General features: G+C 44.3%; 1 protein-coding gene across 10 annotated transcripts in view; it reads right to left on the bottom strand.

Moving 5' to 3' along the window:
* The window catches only part of ltbp3 (latent transforming growth factor beta binding protein 3), a 33,732-nt gene that overhangs the window by 1,395 nt on the left and 12,993 nt on the right, over positions 1-19,344 (bottom strand). Inside the window, exons 2-28 of one of the 10 annotated variants that reach the window (XM_023968544.2) lie at positions 17,607-17,888; positions 17,192-17,355; positions 16,961-17,066; positions 14,804-14,893; positions 14,451-14,567; positions 13,837-13,998; positions 13,584-13,715; positions 13,058-13,071; positions 12,311-12,380; positions 12,078-12,164; positions 11,803-11,928; positions 10,287-10,418; positions 10,058-10,186; positions 9,807-9,926; positions 9,188-9,310; positions 8,486-8,608; positions 7,807-7,926; positions 5,963-6,091; positions 5,449-5,619; positions 4,805-4,891; positions 4,538-4,666; positions 4,275-4,412; positions 4,011-4,151; positions 3,366-3,494; positions 2,182-2,343; positions 1,541-1,636; positions 1,270-1,401 (exon numbers count right to left, since the gene is read on the bottom strand). In XM_023968544.2, coding sequence (XP_023824312.1) covers positions 1,270-1,401; positions 1,541-1,636; positions 2,182-2,343; positions 3,366-3,494; positions 4,011-4,151; positions 4,275-4,412; positions 4,538-4,666; positions 4,805-4,891; positions 5,449-5,619; positions 5,963-6,091; positions 7,807-7,926; positions 8,486-8,608; positions 9,188-9,310; positions 9,807-9,926; positions 10,058-10,186; positions 10,287-10,418; positions 11,803-11,928; positions 12,078-12,164; positions 12,311-12,380; positions 13,058-13,071; positions 13,584-13,715; positions 13,837-13,998; positions 14,451-14,567; positions 14,804-14,893; positions 16,961-17,066; positions 17,192-17,355; positions 17,607-17,888 — 3,411 coding nt within the window. Of the gene's footprint in view, positions 1-1,269; positions 1,402-1,540; positions 1,637-2,181; positions 2,344-3,365; positions 3,495-4,010; positions 4,152-4,274; positions 4,413-4,537; positions 4,667-4,804; positions 4,892-5,448; positions 5,620-5,962; positions 6,092-7,806; positions 7,927-8,485; positions 8,609-9,187; positions 9,311-9,806; positions 9,927-10,057; positions 10,187-10,286; positions 10,419-11,802; positions 11,932-12,077; positions 12,165-12,310; positions 12,381-13,057; positions 13,072-13,583; positions 13,716-13,836; positions 13,999-14,450; positions 14,568-14,803; positions 14,894-16,960; positions 17,067-17,191; positions 17,356-17,606; positions 17,889-19,344 lie in introns of all 10 variants that reach the window. The other 9 variants (XM_023968547.2, XM_023968543.2, XM_023968549.2 and 6 more) reach the window with 9 other exon arrangements.

The following is a 19,344-nucleotide window of genomic DNA, read 5'->3' on the forward strand; positions in this document are numbered from 1 at the left end:
GAGAAAATGCATCCCATAACATTTTAACTAGCGGTTTCAAATAGCTGTTCTATCTTTCAGCCTATAGTAGCAGCCAATGTGTGGTGTTCAATGTAGGCCTACATTCTATGAGACTGTTTGAAAAAATATATACATGGCTTGACATTAATCTGTTTTCTACTAGGCCTTCAGACAAGGAGATGACTGAAAACGTGTTGTTTAATGCAAGAAACGACTTTACAAAATAAAGTTTATTATTATTCCCATACCATTAGAGAAACAGATAAATTATCCTACCCTCTGCCTATTGGCTACTTAGCTTATTCATGCCAGTCTCAAAATACAACACTGCCCCTTTAAGAGAGAAAAAATGCTCTTTACCTGACTCGTTTTTCAAAGATGGCTAGAAATGCACACGTTTTGTGCTCTTGTACGAAGMAACCACTCCCCCATTGCTGATTATCTATAACAGGGCTAATAACTTACTAACTAGCAAAGAATATGAACAAATGTGTACACGTGGCTACATGCAGCTCTCGACTTTGATCTCTAAAACAAGTGTATCTACTCGTGACCACTCATGCTGTAAACACAGTCCAGTTCAAAGTGAATGGCACAGATCCATATATGGCAATTGTATATTTGCATATAGGGATACTGCAGTTCTGATTGGTCTGTAGAGTACAGGCTGAGTTGTGCCTGTCAATGCAATAGAATCCTACTCTGGTGCGTACTGCCTACAAGAACATCTCTTGCATAGTTAGTTTTGCATACTAAGTCTTGCATAGTTTGTTTTGCATACTAAGTCTTGCATAGTTTGTTTTGTTTCGGTATGTTGCATTGAATGTGGCTAATATTGTCAATTCCCACAGTAGAGGGAATCGTTTATAGTGCTAACTAAAGGGGAAAACTAGAAAGTTGAGTGAAGTTCAGTCTCATGCTTCTCTGCTCGGACTGATATTTCGTCTGCGCTGCAGTCCTGGGCGCTGGCGCCCGCGCACAAACGCACACAGCTTAGAGGGAACATTGCATATAAAATCAACAACCAGATGTTCTTTTCAATGCTAAATAAAATTGCAGGCATGTCTGTTAAAACACTTGAACAAAGGACAACAGCTACAAATTMTACAGAGACACTTCTGTTCGGCAGAATTGATGAGCATCCAAATTGGCCTCCACCTAAAGATTGAGACGACTGAACTGAAGCTAAAATCCAAGCATTCGCCTTCACTCTATAATCCAACACAAAGTTAAAGGGAAGCAGACAGAACAGGTGGATTGTCAACATACCTGTGCAGCGGGTGCGGGAGTGGTCCAGTCTAAAACCTGTGTTACACTCACACATAGTGCCCAGGTAGGAACGCACACAGCGACCATTGGCACAACTACACTCATCTGAGTCCTCTTCTGAGCTGTCCCCTTCTGAGCCAAAACAGGAAGAGAGAGAGAGAATGAAAGATACAGAGAAAATATTATTCAAGTGGTGTAACAGTAGAGGGTGTGCTCTGAGGTAWATTTCAAAAGAAATTCAGAGTGTAATCAAATATATTACAGCCCTTACCAATACCTGGGTTGTAGTTGGCGAAAGCTGCCAGGAAATCTCCCTCACCATCAGACTCTGTCTCCAAGTGCATCTCACACAGCCGGTTAAAGATCCCTGAATGAGAGGAAGAATTAAGTTTTCTTAAAGGCCCAGTGCAGTCAAAATTCAGTTTTTCTGTGTTTTATATCATATTGTACAACAGCTGATGAAACTAACACTGGAAACGTATGAAAATTATGTATGTTATTTCCTGATAGTTGCTGGTTGAATGTACAATCTACACAGGACCTTCTAATCAGCATGTTTGCATGGGCGGTAGTTTCGGCTTTCCATGGTAACATCCCCATGCGGTAAATTGGTTAATAGACCAATAACAAAGAGAGTTCCAAACATCTCTGTCAATAACAAATAGTTTTCAATTTGCCTATCCCAACTCAGACCATTCCCAGACAGCCCTTTGCTAWAAAGCTATTTTTGTGGAAATCTGTTACAGTAATGTACTTAATTGTTACCCAGAAATGATTTGATATTGATATTAAAACAGATGCATTTGCCCTTTAATTTATTAGTATTAGACTATTTATGCTGATATGGGCAAAGCCGAAACTGGAGTGACCAGCAGACCAAAAACCAGTGAAAGAAATGGTGCTGGTGCCCACCGGAGTTTCTCTGGGGACAGGTCCTACACTCAGGGCCCCAGCCACGGCCATAGTGACAGCAGCACTCAGAGTAGGTGACAACCAAACCGTTCCTGGGTTGGCTGCAGATCAGGTCCTCATCCACCTGCAGGAAACACACGTCCTTATGGGCCGCTGTGCGGTCTGAGGTAGGGAGGAGGGAGGAGGGGGGAGGGGAGAGCGAGAGAGAGAGAGAGAGAGAGAGAGAGAGAGAGAGAGAGAGAGAGAGAGAGAGAGAGAGAGAGAGAGAGAGAAAAAACAAAGAAAGAGCGGAATCTTAAGTACGATTTAATCAAATAAAGAAGCCAATCTTTTCTCCTGCATTATACAAGCAGGCCAGATCCTGAAGCTTCTCATGACTTCTATGATTAAGCAAGTAATTACTCAGTATGTTAACAGCCAGCAGGTAGATATGAATATGTGATGAKGCCTAGCTTGAGGTGGTAGGGCTCAGAGCTATACCAGACCTCTGCTCGGCACATTCATTTACGGTCACACGTCACACACGAGGATGGAGCCATAAAGATCAGYTAGATACAATGACGTAAAAGCTGTATTGTCAACTCAAACTTGTGGGAGTTTACAGCAAAATGATTGAAAGAAAGTAACACAATCACAAGAGTAATGTCACAACAACGTCTCCAACATGTTACAACATCACATGTATCACAATAGTAAACGGTTTGGTTAAAAGGAGAAACATTGCTTTGGAGAAAGGAAGGTGCAGAAAATGCCACAAGCCATCTCATTTGCCTCCCTTTYATGTCTACTCCCTCACTGCTTCTCAGACACACAAGCAAGTGCACACAATAAAGGATGAAGTGATGAAGTGTTTTCCTGTGACTATGCAAGCTTAGTGGGACAACCACGGAAACGGAGAAATGTACAACAGAGATYACACTGCATCTATAGAACTGAGATCACGTTGACTAACTCAAGTCTCGTGATCTCCCTCACTAAACTGAGAGTGTGTTTCTATAGAAACAAGCAAGAGGGGGAGTGGTGAGCCTGTGCATAGGGTCATTATTGGGGAGAGGGGGCTCAAAGGGGGAGGAGTTAAAAAAGAGTAGCAGGAGTGGCAGGTGTACAGGTAAGCCAAAACTCAGGTGAGCTAAGCACTGATTGGTCAGGCTCAGGTGAGCTGAGCGCCGATTGGTTATACCCACCGTCATAGACACACTGTTTGAGCGCTGCGCTGAAGGTGAGGGGCTGGGTACATATACAGTGAAAGGAGCCGGGCGTGTTCACACACCTCCCATTCTTACAGTACGAGGGGTCCTGGCACTCATTGATATCTGCAAGGGCACCACAGACACCACAGACACGGTTACACAACCTACGGACGGACGGACACCAGCCTGGGGCCAGCTCACAGCTTAAAGTGACGTTGAACAGGCCTGCAGGCAGATCGCTACGTTACACTGCTTCCTGAGAGCATGCAGAGTGTTTGGGTGTCTATAGGTACAACAGTGAACACTGATCCTTACAGTGAACACGGGCCAGGAAGTGGCTATAGGACCAGGGTTGTGTTTGAGTTTATCTCTGATGTATGTGACAGACATGAGGTTATGTAAATGTCAGAGCGGGTGAGGCTGAAGGGGCAGGTCTGGCTGATTAGTAGTGTTAGACTGGAACTAACATTAAAAAACATTCTCTCATTCAACCTTCAGACACACCACTGAGAACCAACCCACTGTGAACTAGGCTACCCAGCCTCGCTCACACCACCCCATCTCGCAATCATCCATCCCGAGATTCCTGAGCCCACCTCCTGCCCTGCTAAGGACAGCAGTACCCTCTCCTCCACTCACCAGCCTGCTCCTCTGGGGTCACACAGCTGTTGCGGTCCGTGGCCAGGATCCAGGGGGGAGAGCAGATGCAGTAGTAGGACCCAGGGGTGTCCACACAGTGGCCATTCTTACAGTTCAATGAGTCCTGGCACTCATCCACACCTGCAACAACACAAACACACTGCTGACTTATCACCAGTCCTCTTCTATGGCCTGTCCTGCACCTCCCTGTGTGTGTGGATGCGGGTACAGTATGTACAGTAGAGGGCTCTAGCCAGATCTCACCTGCCACAGTGGGGATGACACACTTCTTATTGGAGGCTTCATAGATCCAGGGGGACTTACAGGTGCAGTAGTAGGAGCCTCTGGTGTTCTTACACTGACCGTTGGTACACAGAGACTCGTCGTGGCACTCATTCACATCTGAGGAGGAGACACATTACCATAGAGGATCTGTGACTAAATGGGATATCTGATGTGTATTAATATGTAATAATACAKMGGTGTGTTTTGGTGCAGGCCTGCGAGGGGTGGGTCCCTGTGGTTACCGATGCACTCCAGTAGGTTGCTGTCGTAGTAGAAGCCCTGTTGGCAGTARCATTCATAGCCAGGCTGTGTGTTCATACAGCGGCCCTCCTTACAGATCTCATTGGAGAACAGCACACACTCATCGATATCTGTACACAGAGGGACAGGAACACAGATCTCAACACAAACAAACTCCCCCGGAGWACAAATACTGTCATATAAAGGAATGCTGTAAATCAGACAACAGCAAACCTACAGTGTTGGGTTGAGTTTGTGTAGCTACTCACCTCTATGGACAGACAGGCCGTACTCAGTCACTCCCTCCTCATGGTAGAAACCTCGGCCCACTGGACACAGGGAGTGGAACTCAGCTGCTTGAGGGAAAAACAGGAAGTCAATTAAACAATGTACCTATCACACTTGACCTATTCACTTAATTTGCCTGCTTYAAGGTGATCAATGAATGACATTGAACAGCTCAAATAAGTGAACTGCCCCCCCAGCCCACTTGATGGTTTGTTAAACTAGTGTGAATGTTGTTGGGCCAGGGGTTAAAGCCTAAGGAAAATCAGATGACTGAAACTTCACGCRATCTCAGATCGATTGTCTGGGGGCCAAGTTAACCTCCCCWTTCATGAATGACTTTTCCAGCAGCTACAGTAGGGCTCACACCGCTGTCTGAATTGAGCGCYGYTGTGGTGCTCATTATAGACTATTTCCTTCCCTTCATCGGAACATCGGAGTGTCATCAACAATCATGTATGTCAGTTCAGTGCACACAGCTAACAGAGAAAATAAAATATTTGAGAATATATTTATTTGAGAATATATTTATTTGGGAATATATTTTGTAGATAAGACATGATTCTGTCTGTATTAGACTGTGTCATCTCAGCTCCTTTAACCCCTGTGTTGGGCCTGAGGTACGTACATGAGTGGTAGACAGGGCAGGGGTAGATCTCACAGTGGTCCCCCCAGCCCACGCCGATGGAGCAGCAGCACTCCTGCTTGGTGACGTTGGTGGCCAGGACACTGTCACAGAACACTGTGTCATCCAGGTTCAGGTAACACTCCTTCTTATCTTCCACGGCCACCTCAATCTCTGGAGGGGAAGGGGGCAGAGAGGAAATAGATTGGAGTGTGTGTGTGTGTGTGTGTGTGTGTGTGTGTGTNGGGCAGGGGTAGATCTCACAGTGGTCCCCCCAGCCCACGCCGATGGAGCAGCAGCACTCCTGCTTGGTGACGTTGGTGGCCAGGACACTGTCACAGAACACTGTGTCATCCAGGTTCAGGTAACACTCCTTCTTATCCTCCATGTCCACCTCAATCTCTGGATGGAGAGGGAAGACAGGACATAGATTGGTGTGTGTGTGTGTTTGTGTGTGTGTGTGCATGCAGAATACAGCTATATAGAGAGAGGGCTGAGAGGATATCAGTAATCTTACCCTCACAGCTGTGCTTGTCCTCAGACAGAATGAAGCCGTCTTTGCACACACACACATAGGAGCCCTGTCTGTTCTCACACACACCATGCGGCTGACACAGRCCCCTGTCTGTCGCACACTCATCTATGTCTGGGTGGGAGAGAGCGAGAGGGAGAATGTGTTACAAACATCTGTTACAATCCTCATGAGTTCCATTAAGCTTGACTTATGACAGTTTCCACTGGTTACAAAACTGCCAGAATGGTTAACACTAATGATTTACAGTCCCCAGTCAAAAGTTTGGACACACCTACTCATTCAAGGGTTTTTATTTAATTTATTTTTTTATTCTACATTGTAGAATAATAGTGAAGACATCAAAACTATGAAATAACACATATGGAATCATGCAGTARCCAAARAMGTGTTAAACAAATCAAAATATATTTGATATTTSATATATTTCAAAATAGCCACCCTTTGCCTTGATGACAGCTTTGCACACTCTTGGTATTCTCTCAACCAGCTTCATGAGGTAGTCAGCTGGAATGCAATTCAATTAACAGGTGTGCTTTGTTAAAAGTTATTTGTGGAATTTCGTTCCTTCTTAATGCGTTTGAGCCAATCAGTTGTGTTGTGACACAGTAGGGGTGGTATAGAGAATATAGCCCTATTTGGTAAAAGACCAAGTCTCTACTATGGCAAGAACAGCTCAAATAAGCAATAAGAAATTACAGTCCATCATTAATTTAAGACATGAAGGCCAGTCAATGCGGAAAATTTCAGGAACTTTTAAAGTTTCTTCAAGTGTAAAAACCATCAAGCGCTATGATGAAACTGGCTCAAAAGACCCAGAGTCACCTCTGCTGCAGAGGGTAAGTTCATTAGAGTTAACTGCACCTCAGATTGCAGCCCAAATAAATGCTTCACAAAGTTCAATAACAGACATCTCAACATCAACTGTTCAGAGGAGAACACTGCGTGAATCAGGCCTTCATGGTWGAATTGCTACCAATAAACCACTACTAAAGGACACCAATAATAAGAAGAGACTTGCTTAGGCCAAGAAACACGAGCTACATTGGACCGGTGGAAATCTGTCCTTTGGTCTGATGAGTCCAAATTTGAGATTTTTGGTTCCAACCGCTTTGTGAGACACAGAGTAGGTGAATGGATGTGTGGTTTCCACCGTGAAGCATGGAGGAGGGGGTGTGATGGTGTGGGGGTGCTTTGCTGGTGACACTGTCAGTGATTTATTTAGAATTCAAGGCACACTTAACCAGCATGGCTACCACAGCATTCTGCAGTGATACACCAGCCCATCTGGTTTGCGCTTAGTGGGACTATCATTTKTTTTCCAACAGGACAATCACCCAACACACCTCCAGACTGTGTAAGGGCTATTTGACCAAGAAGGAGATTGATGGAGTTCTGCATCAGATGACCTGGCCTCCACAATCACCTGACCTCAACCCAATTGAGATGGTTTGGGATGAGTTAGACCGCAGAGGGAAGTAAAAGCAGCCAACAAGTGCTCAGCATATGTARGAACTCCTTCAAGACTGTATGGAAAAGCATTCCAGGTGAAACTGGTTGAGAGAATACCAAGAGTGTRCAAAGCTGTCATCAAGGCAAAAGGTGGCTACTTTGAAGAATCTAAAATCTAAAATMTAATTTGATTAACACTTTTTTATTTACTACATGATTCCATATGTGTTATTTCACAGTTTTGACATCTTCACTATTATTCTACAATGTAGAAAATAGTTTAAAAAAAGAAAACCCTTGAATGAGTAGGTGTGTCCAAACTTTTGACTGCTACTTTATCTCCCTGAAACTAATGGAGAGGGTGGAGACGGACTGACCTTGGCACCTCCGACCTCCGACCAGCATGTAACCCTTCTGACATTCACAGCGGTAGGATCCCATGCTGTTGATACAGCGCCCCCTCTGGCAGTTAGAGGGACGCTCACATTCATTTATATCTGAGGGAGGAAAAGACGACAATCAAACAGCGGCCATGTGTTTGATCACCAGCTCTATACAGTGGACCATGGGCAGCAATAGGCAAAGCTCCCCTTAAAGTAAATTGAATTAAATTAGCCAAAAATATATAATTACTCCTGTCCATACAGAAATAAATAAAACCATTCAAAATACTACACCAGAGAGTATGATTTAGCCAAAGAGAATTTGTTTCTTTAAAATGTTTTAAATCACAAGGGCATAGCCTATAATCAAGAAGCCCGCAATTTGGGAGGGTTATACGATTGAGTTATATTAATAACCTAACCTTACTTATGACTACCCAATCTCTGTACTTATCACACTAGGAATATCTTGCTTTCGTCTGCAAATGTGATGATAGACGCATGCAATGCATTATCATAAAGGAAAAGGTTCATGGTAAACAAATAGCTTCTGCAAATCGGAAACTCACGCGCTGCCTATGCAGTGAGCATATTACTTATACTTCACTGGTAGTGTACTAATGTTGTTAACGTTTCCATGACGCTGTAGTGAGTAGTAACAAGTAGCTCCTGCCTTCACAATGGCTGCCCTCCTGAGTACGCTGGTATCCTGGGTAGCACTGGCACTGGAAGGAGCCTTCCGTGTTGACACAGCGCCCGTTGGCACACAGTCTGTCATCCTCACACTCGTCAATGTCTGGAGGGGARAGAGGAGGAGACACATGCAGCCTGTCAATAGAATACCCGCATACCCATTCGGGTAATAAGATCACGTTACTGGTCAATTGCACACAAGGTCCAACTGAAATTTGACTTCCGCTTTTAACCCGACCCATCCGAAAGACACATGCATTCACAGAATGCAGAAATGTAATTTTTTTTCCATTCTTTGAATGTTTTTAATTAGGTGGGCCTGGTTTGGGAGAGGTGCAGGGGAGCCCGAGGAGCTGTTGGAGTTAAGTGCCTTGTTCAATGGCACAACGGCAGGAAATTGCATCTAGGATTTGATACCAGCAACCCTCCGGTTGCGAGCTCACTTCCCGACAGATTTTTCCCGCCATTCACGGATATCGAACTGGCAACCGTCTGGTTGCTGGCCAACTGGCAACCGTCTGGTTGCTGGCTCGCCTCTCTAACCGCTAGGCTACCTAGTTCTCTTTTTTCAATATTGTGCAGAAATACTGGTAACCACTACAGCACTGCAAGTCTGCAAGCATAAAATAGTGTCTGTGCAGCATTAAGAGATATTATATTTAACATTAATCAGTGCACTGACCTCTGCAGCCTTTGCTGTCTGCTGCTGGGAGGAAGCCCTCGTTACAGAGGCAGCGGTAGGTTCCTGGGAGGTTCTCACAGCGCCCGTTGGGACACACACCGCGCTTCTGGCACTCATTGACATCTAGTGGAGAGGTGGAGGGGTTGCAGGGGGTAGGGGTGGAAACAATCAGTCATACAGAGGAATACCAGCTCTGGACTGGCCCAGTGCCTGTTGTCATCCTGCCTGCTGGCCCTGTGTGTCTGGGACAGACTCCCTATGGCTGATTTATTGACTATGACTGATCAAATCCATTCTCTACATCACACACAGCTCTGAATAGTGAATGCCTTCAATGTCATGGTTCAGACAAAACTAACTGGGGAAGATCAACATATTGAATGTACAGATTCAATATTCTAATTGCTGATTTGCCTTGCTTTCCCTGTTGCCATTAGACTATCCTCTTTAGTAAAGCCAACTATGGTGGATTGGCCACTAGGGGGCAACACATCAGCAAACATAATGGCGCAAGTTAGAAAAGGTATAACAACAGTGAGATAGACAGTTCTAGGTAATGRAAAGAGTTGATTGGTGTGCGTTCTCTTCAGTATGCATACGTGAAGTTACTGGGTCTCACCGTAGCAGACCCCACCCTGGGCCTGGTGACCAGGTAAGCAGGGAACACACTCGTAGGAGCCTGGTGTGTTCTCACACTGGTCATTGGGACAACTGTTGGGGTCCAGACACTCATTTATATCTGAGGCATTAGAAGACATGAGACAAACACAGACACCCATAAACATTATTAAACCAATGCGGACACACATACATATACGTACACACACTGCACACACAAAGAAATATGAGGGCAGCAGATGCCGCTCTTACCTTCACATGCTGGCTGGCGTTGTGACTTGCTCCTGAAGCCTTTGTGACACTCACACTTGTAGGACCCTGGCAGATTAACACACTGACCCCCCTGCCCACAGATGTCCGGCTTGGAGCACTCATTCACATCTAAAGATAAGATCAAAACACACTCATGCAAAATCCCAAGTGACAACGTGATGACTAAAAGATAACATTTGAACAATTGAACCCACACCACACCACTCACCTATACACCTGAGCTTCCCATGGTACACCAGGAGCTTGTAGCCATGGAGACAGCGGCAGCGGTAGGAGCCTTCTGTGTTGATGCAGATTCCTCTGCTGTGGCCACATGGCTCAGCGTCACATTCATCATCATCTGGCAGAGAGGGATAACTTAGAAGTTTAGGGAATTCAGAGATTACAACTCCATTAGAGAATTAACACCCAAGTTCAATTGTGACTCATTTCTTAAAACTAGGCATATGTCACACATCACTACTTCACAAGAGAGGCATTTGAACGTAAACATTTATTTTTAATCAAAATGTGTTTATTGGCAGAAATGCCTTCTGAAACATGTGAACTTTCATGTGCCTTAATAACAAACTTGTATGCCATCTGTAAATATGAATAAAATTRTTAAATTACAAGCCTAGTTGGTTTAGCCACGGAAAAAGGCTGGAACCTTCCCGCTAGCCATGATTGACTGAGATAATGGATGGGCTGGACATGCCGAGAGATGAGTTTGGATTGGTCTACCATGTAGAACGCTTCTGTCTATAACAAAGGGCTGCTCAGTATGTGTAGGTAATCCTTTCTAACCCTGTTTTTTTTTTTTTTTAAGATAACGAATTACTGCAAAACTGTGGAAATCAGTGGAATGCCCGGTGGAAGCAGAGTATGATAGCTAAGGAGATGGAGAAAATTCTGGCGTTTGATTGCAAATATGTGGAGGGAGTCGAAAAGAGAACACACAAAAGGCTGTTGTATAAAACACTTGTCTCCAGATTACATATTCAAATTAAGGGCAACGATGGCATCCGTAACAGAGAGGGAGAAGCGTTCATCCATGTATATGGGTAAAAGAGTCTAGCTAGCTACATTTTCAGACAATATACATTTCTAATTTTGTCAGAAAGCCATTTTCATTGCAAGTTAATTTACTTAATATCCATCCCGGATCCGGGATCCTCCTCATCAAAAAAGCTGACTAGCATAGCCTAGCCTAACGGGACAGGGATATCATATAATATAATTTCATGAAATCACAAGTCCAATACAGCAAATGAAAGATAAACATCTTGTGAATCCAGCCATCATTTACGATTTTTAAAATGTTTTACAGCGAAAACACAATATGTATTTCTATTAGCTAACCACAATAGCCAAACACACAACCGCATATTTTCACCATGTTTACTACATGATTCCATATGTGTTATTTCATTGTTCTGATGTCTTCACWATTATTCTACRATGTAGAAMATTTTTCAAAATTAAGAAAAACCCTGGAGTGTGTAGGTGTGTCCAAACTTTTGACTGGTACTGTWYTTTCCCATTGTYCCTCAACTGTAGTGTATGAGTCTGAGTCTCTACCTTTATCCAAAGTMAAAAACACAATTTTGCTACATAAGACCGAATCRAGYCCGTCGGTCACAATTGAACTATTTGGATACAGAGTGCCTACATGGCTCTGGTCAAAATCTTTACCCAGTAAATCCCTCCCATCCCTTTGGCCATTCCCCTGTCCCTTGACTTACCCACACAGGCGTTCCTCTGAGGGTGGAGCCGGTAGCCAGCATAACACTCACATTTGTAGCCAGTGTGCACGTTGACACACTCCCCATGGCCACAGAGGTTCCTGTTCAGCCTGCACTCATCTGTCTCTGCTGTGGGGAGGGGGCACACAGTAATCTACCTAAGACAGTTGATCTCTGTACTGTACATCCCATCATGGAGACAACAACATTGCAGCTGTAGGCTGAGAGTTAATAGGCTGATAATAGTTTTGATTGGACTGTGTAGTGGAACTCACGTGAGACYTGCGTCTGTGCCACCTCCAGGGGGTCACTGCCTGGGTTCAACCTGATGATGGGCGGAGGGGTGGGCTTGGTGATGATCACTTTGGGACCAACCAGAGAAACAGACAGACCCAAATCAAGGCCCCATGTCTCCCTGGATATCAACAGGTTTCCCTAACAAAAAGGTCTCTCTTGACCTTAGTAGGACTTCCTGAATGAATAAAKAATAAAGGAATGAGAGGCGTACCAGGTACACGGGGGCCATGGGTGCTGATGGGAGACAGCTGCATGGGTGTGGTTGTCTCTGGAGGCTCCTCCTACAGGACAGGGCAAAGAGACACAGTGGTGTAAAGTACTTGAGTAAAAATACTTTAAAGTACTACTTAAATAGTTTTTKGRGGGTATCTGTACTTTACTTCACTATTTATATTTTTGACTACTTTTACTTTTACTTGACTACATTCCTTATGAAAATATTGTACTTTTTACTCCATACATTTTCCTTGACACCCAAAAGTACTCGTTACATTTTGAATGCTTAGCAGGACAGGAAAACAGTCAAATTCACACAGTTGTCAAACRAACATCCCTGGTCATCCYTACTGCCTCTGATCAAGCGGACTCACTAAACACACATGCTTCATTTGTAAAATTATGTCYGAATGTTGGAGTGCTGGTGGATTCCGTAAATWAAAAAAACAARAAAATGGTTCCATCTGGTTATCTTAATATAAGGAATTTTTTATTATTTWAACTTTTACTTTTTATACTTAGGTATATTTTAAATCAAATACTTTTAGACTTTTACTCAAAGAGAATTTTACTGTGTGACWTTTACTTGAGTCATTTTCTATTAAGGTATCTTTATTTTTACTCAAAAATGACAGTTTGTTATTTTTTCCACCACTGTAGAGACACAGGCCTGTCTAAGAGGAGCTGCAAACWCACAGTCTCTCACACAATGAATGGTGCCTAAAGAAAAACAGTTTCTTACCGGGTGCTTGACTTCTGAAAAAGAGAACACACAGAGAAAAACAGGTCAAAATGCTGAATAATTATTTACAGATGATGAATTTAGTCACTTTATCCCTATATGTACATATTACCTCAATTCCCTCGACTAACCTGTACCGCAGCACATTGATTTGGTACCGGTACCCGCTGTATATACTGCAGAGCCTCGTTTTTGTTATTGTGTCACTTTTTTTTACTTTAGTAAATATTTTCTTAAAATTGCACTGTTGGTTAAGGGCTTGTAAGTAAGCATTTCACGGTAAGGTCTACACCTGTTGTATTCGGCACATGTGACAAATAACATTTGATTTGATTTTTAAGCACTCTAAAGTCCCAGTAATTTGGAGGCATCCCCAATAGCCCGACTGCACTCTCAAAAAATCTTAGCAATAGCATCGTTCTAAGCGACTAAGTGAATCCAGAATGAAGTACATCTGTTGGCAGGCGGACAAAGGTAATCATGTCCACCCTTCATCTACTTTCTGGGGGAAGCCACAGTGACTCACTGTCTTTCTTCTTGTCAGGCTTGAGGGGGACCTGCTCCAGGCTGGAGTGGATCTGAGGTGGGAAYGCCACCGTCTCCCGGACACTATGGAGGAAGTAGCCCTTCCCTGCTGGACAAATCTTACTGAAGGAGGCTAACGGACCAGGGAGAGAGGAATGGAGGTGGAAAAACAAGAGGGGATGAGATGATACAGCATCTGACCTGTCAAATATTAGAAACCGAGCCCCACTCTCCTACTCTAGCATCCCACTGACCCGTGCCGTCTTGGGGACACCTCTCACAGTTGGAGCCCCAGGCCTTGCCCACGGTGCAGCAGCACATCTCCTGGGACAGGGACGTGGGTAGGGCGTGCTCACAGCGACCCGCCTCTGTTGCTATRAGGAAGCACTGGCCCTGCTCCACCGGAGAAGGAGACTCTGACAGCCAGGACCAATCAGAAGAGAGCAAAACACAACAGAGGTTGGAGTTAGGACATTAGGCTTACAGAAGAGGTCACTAAGGGTAGTGCTGTTTCTTGAAGGGAAAATCATATGACATTTCGGWTATTTCAGATGTGGCATTTTATATAATGGACATAAGGGATGTGTGAAAATACTGGACTAACTATTGGGACAGAAAAGGCTAGCTTTGATGACAGCTTTGTGGATGTGAAACATATTCAGCTCGTCTACCTATCAGGCGCTGAGGTCATATCTTGACCTCTCCACTGCCAACAAATGAAAACCCCACAACAATTCATCTTCACATACATGTGAGGAGAGGATGTATAGTGTATAGTGCTGCTGCTACTGAAAGCGATATGGCTGTGCTGAGTGAATGCAGAGTTGTGTGGAGAGCAGGTCTGCCTGGAGGAGGTTCTGAGTCTCACCCACACATCTGGTCCTGTCCAGGGTGAAGCCAGGCTTACAGGCACACAGGAAACTACCCTGGGTGTTCAGGCATTCTCCGTTCTGACACACCCCATGCATGGTGCACTCGTTGATGTCTTAAGGGTGAGAGACAAAGAAAGAGTGGGGGACAGAGAGAACGTGAGGAGTAGCTTTTTTCTCCTCACATCAGTGAAGCAAATGGGCAAAGATTTACACTCATACCGGGCATACCAAATGCGTACCAAACAAAATGTGGTGAAACTTGTGTAAATGATCTATTGTTTGATACATCTATTGTTTGATACTGATGTGCGTTGAATCAGTCAGGGGAGAGGCAGTATGTTCATGCTACCTTGACAGTGGGTGCTGTTGAGTCTCTTATAGCCCTGAGGGCAGGTGGAACCATAGTCTTCTATGATGGTCTGCAGCTTCACCCCAGGATCTGAGGGTAAGGCAGAGAAGGGGGGGGATGAAAAGGGGAGAGAATGGAAGAATGAGAGAGGAAGGGGAGACTACACACAGCTCATCAACGAAAATAAAATAATGTCTCATAAAATGTCTGAGAATCTGAGAAGAAAGACAGGCCTGAACTAAACCATTAAGTAATGGATCAGGCCTACGTCAGAATGATCCTATTCTGTTTCTAATAGCAGTAGCGTCTGTGGTCATTGCTTCCAGTTAGTCATACACTAGTGAAAGGGAATACCTAGTCAGTTGCACAACTGAATGCATTCAACCAAAAATGTGTGTTCCGCATTAACTCAACTCCTCTGAATCAGAGAGGTGCGGGGGGCTGCCTTAATCGACATCCAAGTCGTCGGCAACCGGGGGGCAGTTGTTGTTGGGGGTTATCTGCCTTGCTCAAGGGCAGAATATCAGATTTTTTTCCACTTTACCATCTCAAGGATTCAAACCAGCGACCCTTCGGCTACTGGCCMAATGCTCTTAACTGCTAGGCTACCTGCTGCCCTGKACTAAATAGCTAATTTAGCTGTTCCTTGTTCAGTCTGAACACAYTGTCAGTATAGGCAGCGTGACAGTAAATGTGTGGGATTCCACGGGACAGAGATATGTGTATAGATGAGACACGTTGGATCAGAGCCCGGGTTTGAGAGATTACAGGTATCCAAGCATGAGTATGACCCAAGGAGTACTAAGAGAGGGGAAATAAAAGAGGGGTGAGCGACCAAGTGAAACTCCTCTTCATCTGGGAGAAAGAGAGATTCAACAGAAGGAATCAAATGATGATAGAACAAATAGTGGCCTCTGAGTGATTTTTCCTCCAGGCAGAAAAATTGAAAGAATGCTTTTGTGGGAAACTGTGGGAGCATCGCGTTCCAGAATACCTTTCAAAAATAGATGGAAGAAAAGTACAACTTTTTAAAAAGTTCATGCTTCCCAAGAAAAGCCCAGAATCATATTTTCCACTTGTTGCTTTTGTCTGTTCATTCGCAGAAGACATGTCTCATGAAAACAATACAACGTTCCTTCAACGTTACCAGAAAAGAGACGAGAAGMATGCCAGACAGGGATCCTGCTGCCCCACGTTTAAAGATGAACCATAACTATCCTTTTCTTACAAAGGTTTCTTTGTCTGACTCACAACTGAGGAATGGAGTAATAGAAAAATGGAAAAAGGTAAATTGGCCAAGATTTTCATGGGGCGCAGCTTGAAATTCAATTTTCGGCAATTCGATGACAGTATTCCACTGGCCTGGCACAGGGGAAGACACGTAACTGCAGAGTTTTTTTCTCTCTCGCTCTCTCGCACTCACTTGCACACATACACACACGCACACAGACACACACACAAACTCACACATATACACACACATGCATACACACTTACACAAACATAGACATACACAAATTGCTTGCGTTAATGCAGGCTCATTATTTCATAAGCTGGGAATGAATTATTGGCGTGGACGCTTGGTGTTTTTGGCTCCATAAACAAATGACTTAATGCGTATAACAGCAGAGATCGAGATCAGATGGACATCTGCCAAGGAGTTAGATTATAAACAATGGAAGCTCAGTTGTCACACCTGGCAGATAATAATCACTATACATGACAGATAATCACTCTACATGACAGATAATAATCACTATACATGACAGATAATAATCACTCTACATGACAGATAATAATCACTCTACATGACAGAGAATAATCACTATACATGACAGATAATAATCACTATACATGACAGATAATAATCACTAACATGACAGATAATCACTCTACATGACAGATAATCACTCTACATGACAGATAATAATCACTATACATGACAGATAATAATCACTATACATGACAGATAATAATCACTATACATGATAGATAATAATCACTATACATGACAGATATGCAGTTAGAGATGTAGGATAGAAGATCACAAATGAAAGAATGGCAGATCACCAGTAGTCTAGAAAGGACACACACACACACACACACACTTACACTTAAGCAAGTCAAGAATTCCATTCTGAGGCATTTGTTACTCACATGGTAGCTTGGGACATTTATAACATTTGTTTTGTCCCCAGGAGTTCCCCACACTTCCACAGCAGTCCTCCTGATTGGTCAGTACAGGGAGAGGGGTACTGCTACACTGAAGCACATGGCGTGAGAGAGAGAAGGAAAGAGGGAAATGCACACAATGGCGTTTGAAAAACCATAATACACTTATTGTATGTAAAGTGACAATCACTATGTTGATATGGTGGTGTAACTCACAGCTTGTTTGGGCGTGGTCTCCTGGAAGCACCGCCCCCTGGGTTTGTGAGTCTGAGGGGTCAAGCGTGTCACGGTTTTATGAGGGGGCTTTGAATCCGATTGGTCGAGAGGATGGATGACAACGGATGTGTCGTGTGYGTGGTGGACACGGACATTGAACTGCACTGAAAATAGAGAACAATAGAGCGAGAGAGAGAGAGAGAGAAAGAGAAAGAGTGCCGCGAGTGAGAGAGAGTAGCAGAGAGAAGGTAGACGCCAAGAAAGACAGGGAGAGACAAACACATGGGAGATTACATGAATATGATTCCAGTTCTTTACCATGCCACCCAAAACAAACTGCTATATGGGCACAGGCATTGATATATACAGCAATATGACTGTGGTTTCAGTGCCCACAGTTTGCCATGATGGGTACCTTCTGATGAGTGGTGGCCTGCCCCCTGTGCCAGGGGAAGGGTGAACACAGAGTGGGTCTGTGTCAGCTGTGGYCGCCCCATGGCCGCCTGCTCKCCCTGGCTCTGGCCGTCTGGCAGCACTGACAGCGTGTAGACGGGTTGCTTGTTGCCCCGCGCCGCCTGGGCCTCAGGCATCTGCCGGAGCGGGAACTGGCACAGGCGACCAGTAAAACCTGGCGGGCACAGGCAGTGGGTCCGCGAGCTGCACRCCCCTCCATTCAYGCAGGTCAGTGGACACACAACTAAAGAGACAGGGAGAGAGAAAGAGGCGTAAAACACATCACCAAGACATGAGGAGAGGAAAAACATGTACACATGGTGAACATCATCAACATAATGTAATGTTGTGCTTTTTTTCATTTGGAACATTATTTTAAACAGAGAACAGTTGGGACTTTTATAATAGCAGTACCATAGTTCCTGTAGAAAATAAACATGTCATCCCCCACAAATGATGGTGGACAATCAGTGCAATTTTGTAAATCCCAGATCTCTATGGCAAGACGCATCATTCACCCAAGTTTCGTAAAAATYGGACCAGTGAGGGTGGCGSACAATTGTCCCAGCGTYGYCCGGGTTCGGGGAGGGTTTGGCCGGGGCGGGCTTTACTTGGCTCATCGCGCTCTAGCGACTCCTTGTGGTGGGCCGGGCGCCTGCAGGCTGACTTCGGTCGTCAGTTGGACAGTGTTTCCTCTGACACGTCGGTGCGGCTGGCTTCCGGGTTAAGTGGCCGGGTGTTAAGAAGCGCGRTTTGGCGTGCCATGTTTCGAAGGACGCATGACTCAACCTTTGCCTATCCCAASCCCATTGGGAATCTCGGCGATGACACGAGATCGTAATTGTATATCACGSAATTGGGGAGAAAAAGAGGATAAAAAATAATMAATAGCACCAGTGGTGTCAGAGATATTACGTATAATTAATGTATGTACAGTTGATTACTATAGCACCTCCCTTGGGCCAATCAGTGTAATTTTCCAAATGAAGGATTTTTATGGCAAGACGCATCAAGACACACAATTCACACATAATTTTTGTCAAAATCAGACCAGTGGTGTCTGAGATATTGCATGGATTAGCTAGACTCACATCCCTGAGCATGTGTGCCAAATCTCAGGACTCAAGAGATATAAACATGTGCCCATTATAATGTCAATGTGTGGTCGATATGAATGTTCTTGCATATGTTGAGTCTTGACAGTGCTTGCAACATGTGTACCAAATTTAGATTTATATGCATTTATGTGCCAGACCACACCCACGTGAATGTTTATTGGTCAATACCGGCCATATTGTTTTAGGTACTACTCTGGAAAAGATTGCTTTGAGAGAGCTTTGTCCATAGATGCCACGTATCAGGTTCCGTACAGATTGGTCATTCGATGCCAGAAGAGTAGCATTTAAAGTTTTTTTCACAATATTCAAAATGGCGGAAAATCCATCATGGCAGACCTTATGGGTCCCTGAGGCAAATGGGTTCCTTGTGAGGAGAGGGACCTACAGTATGTACCGAATTTCATGACTTTAGGTCAAACGGGGTGAGAGGCGTGACCTTTCAAAGTGTGCATTTTCAATCTCTTAATATAGCGCCACCATCTGGCCAATCAGTGTATTTTTGTAAATGCCGGACCTCTATGGCAAGACACATCATTCACCCAAGTTTCGTCAAAATCAGGCCAGTGTTGTCTGAGATATCGC

Source organism: Salvelinus sp. IW2-2015, linkage group LG23 (genome assembly GCF_002910315.2).
Source record: "Salvelinus sp. IW2-2015 linkage group LG23, ASM291031v2, whole genome shotgun sequence".
NCBI classification, from domain to species: domain Eukaryota; kingdom Metazoa; phylum Chordata; class Actinopteri; order Salmoniformes; family Salmonidae; genus Salvelinus; species Salvelinus sp. IW2-2015.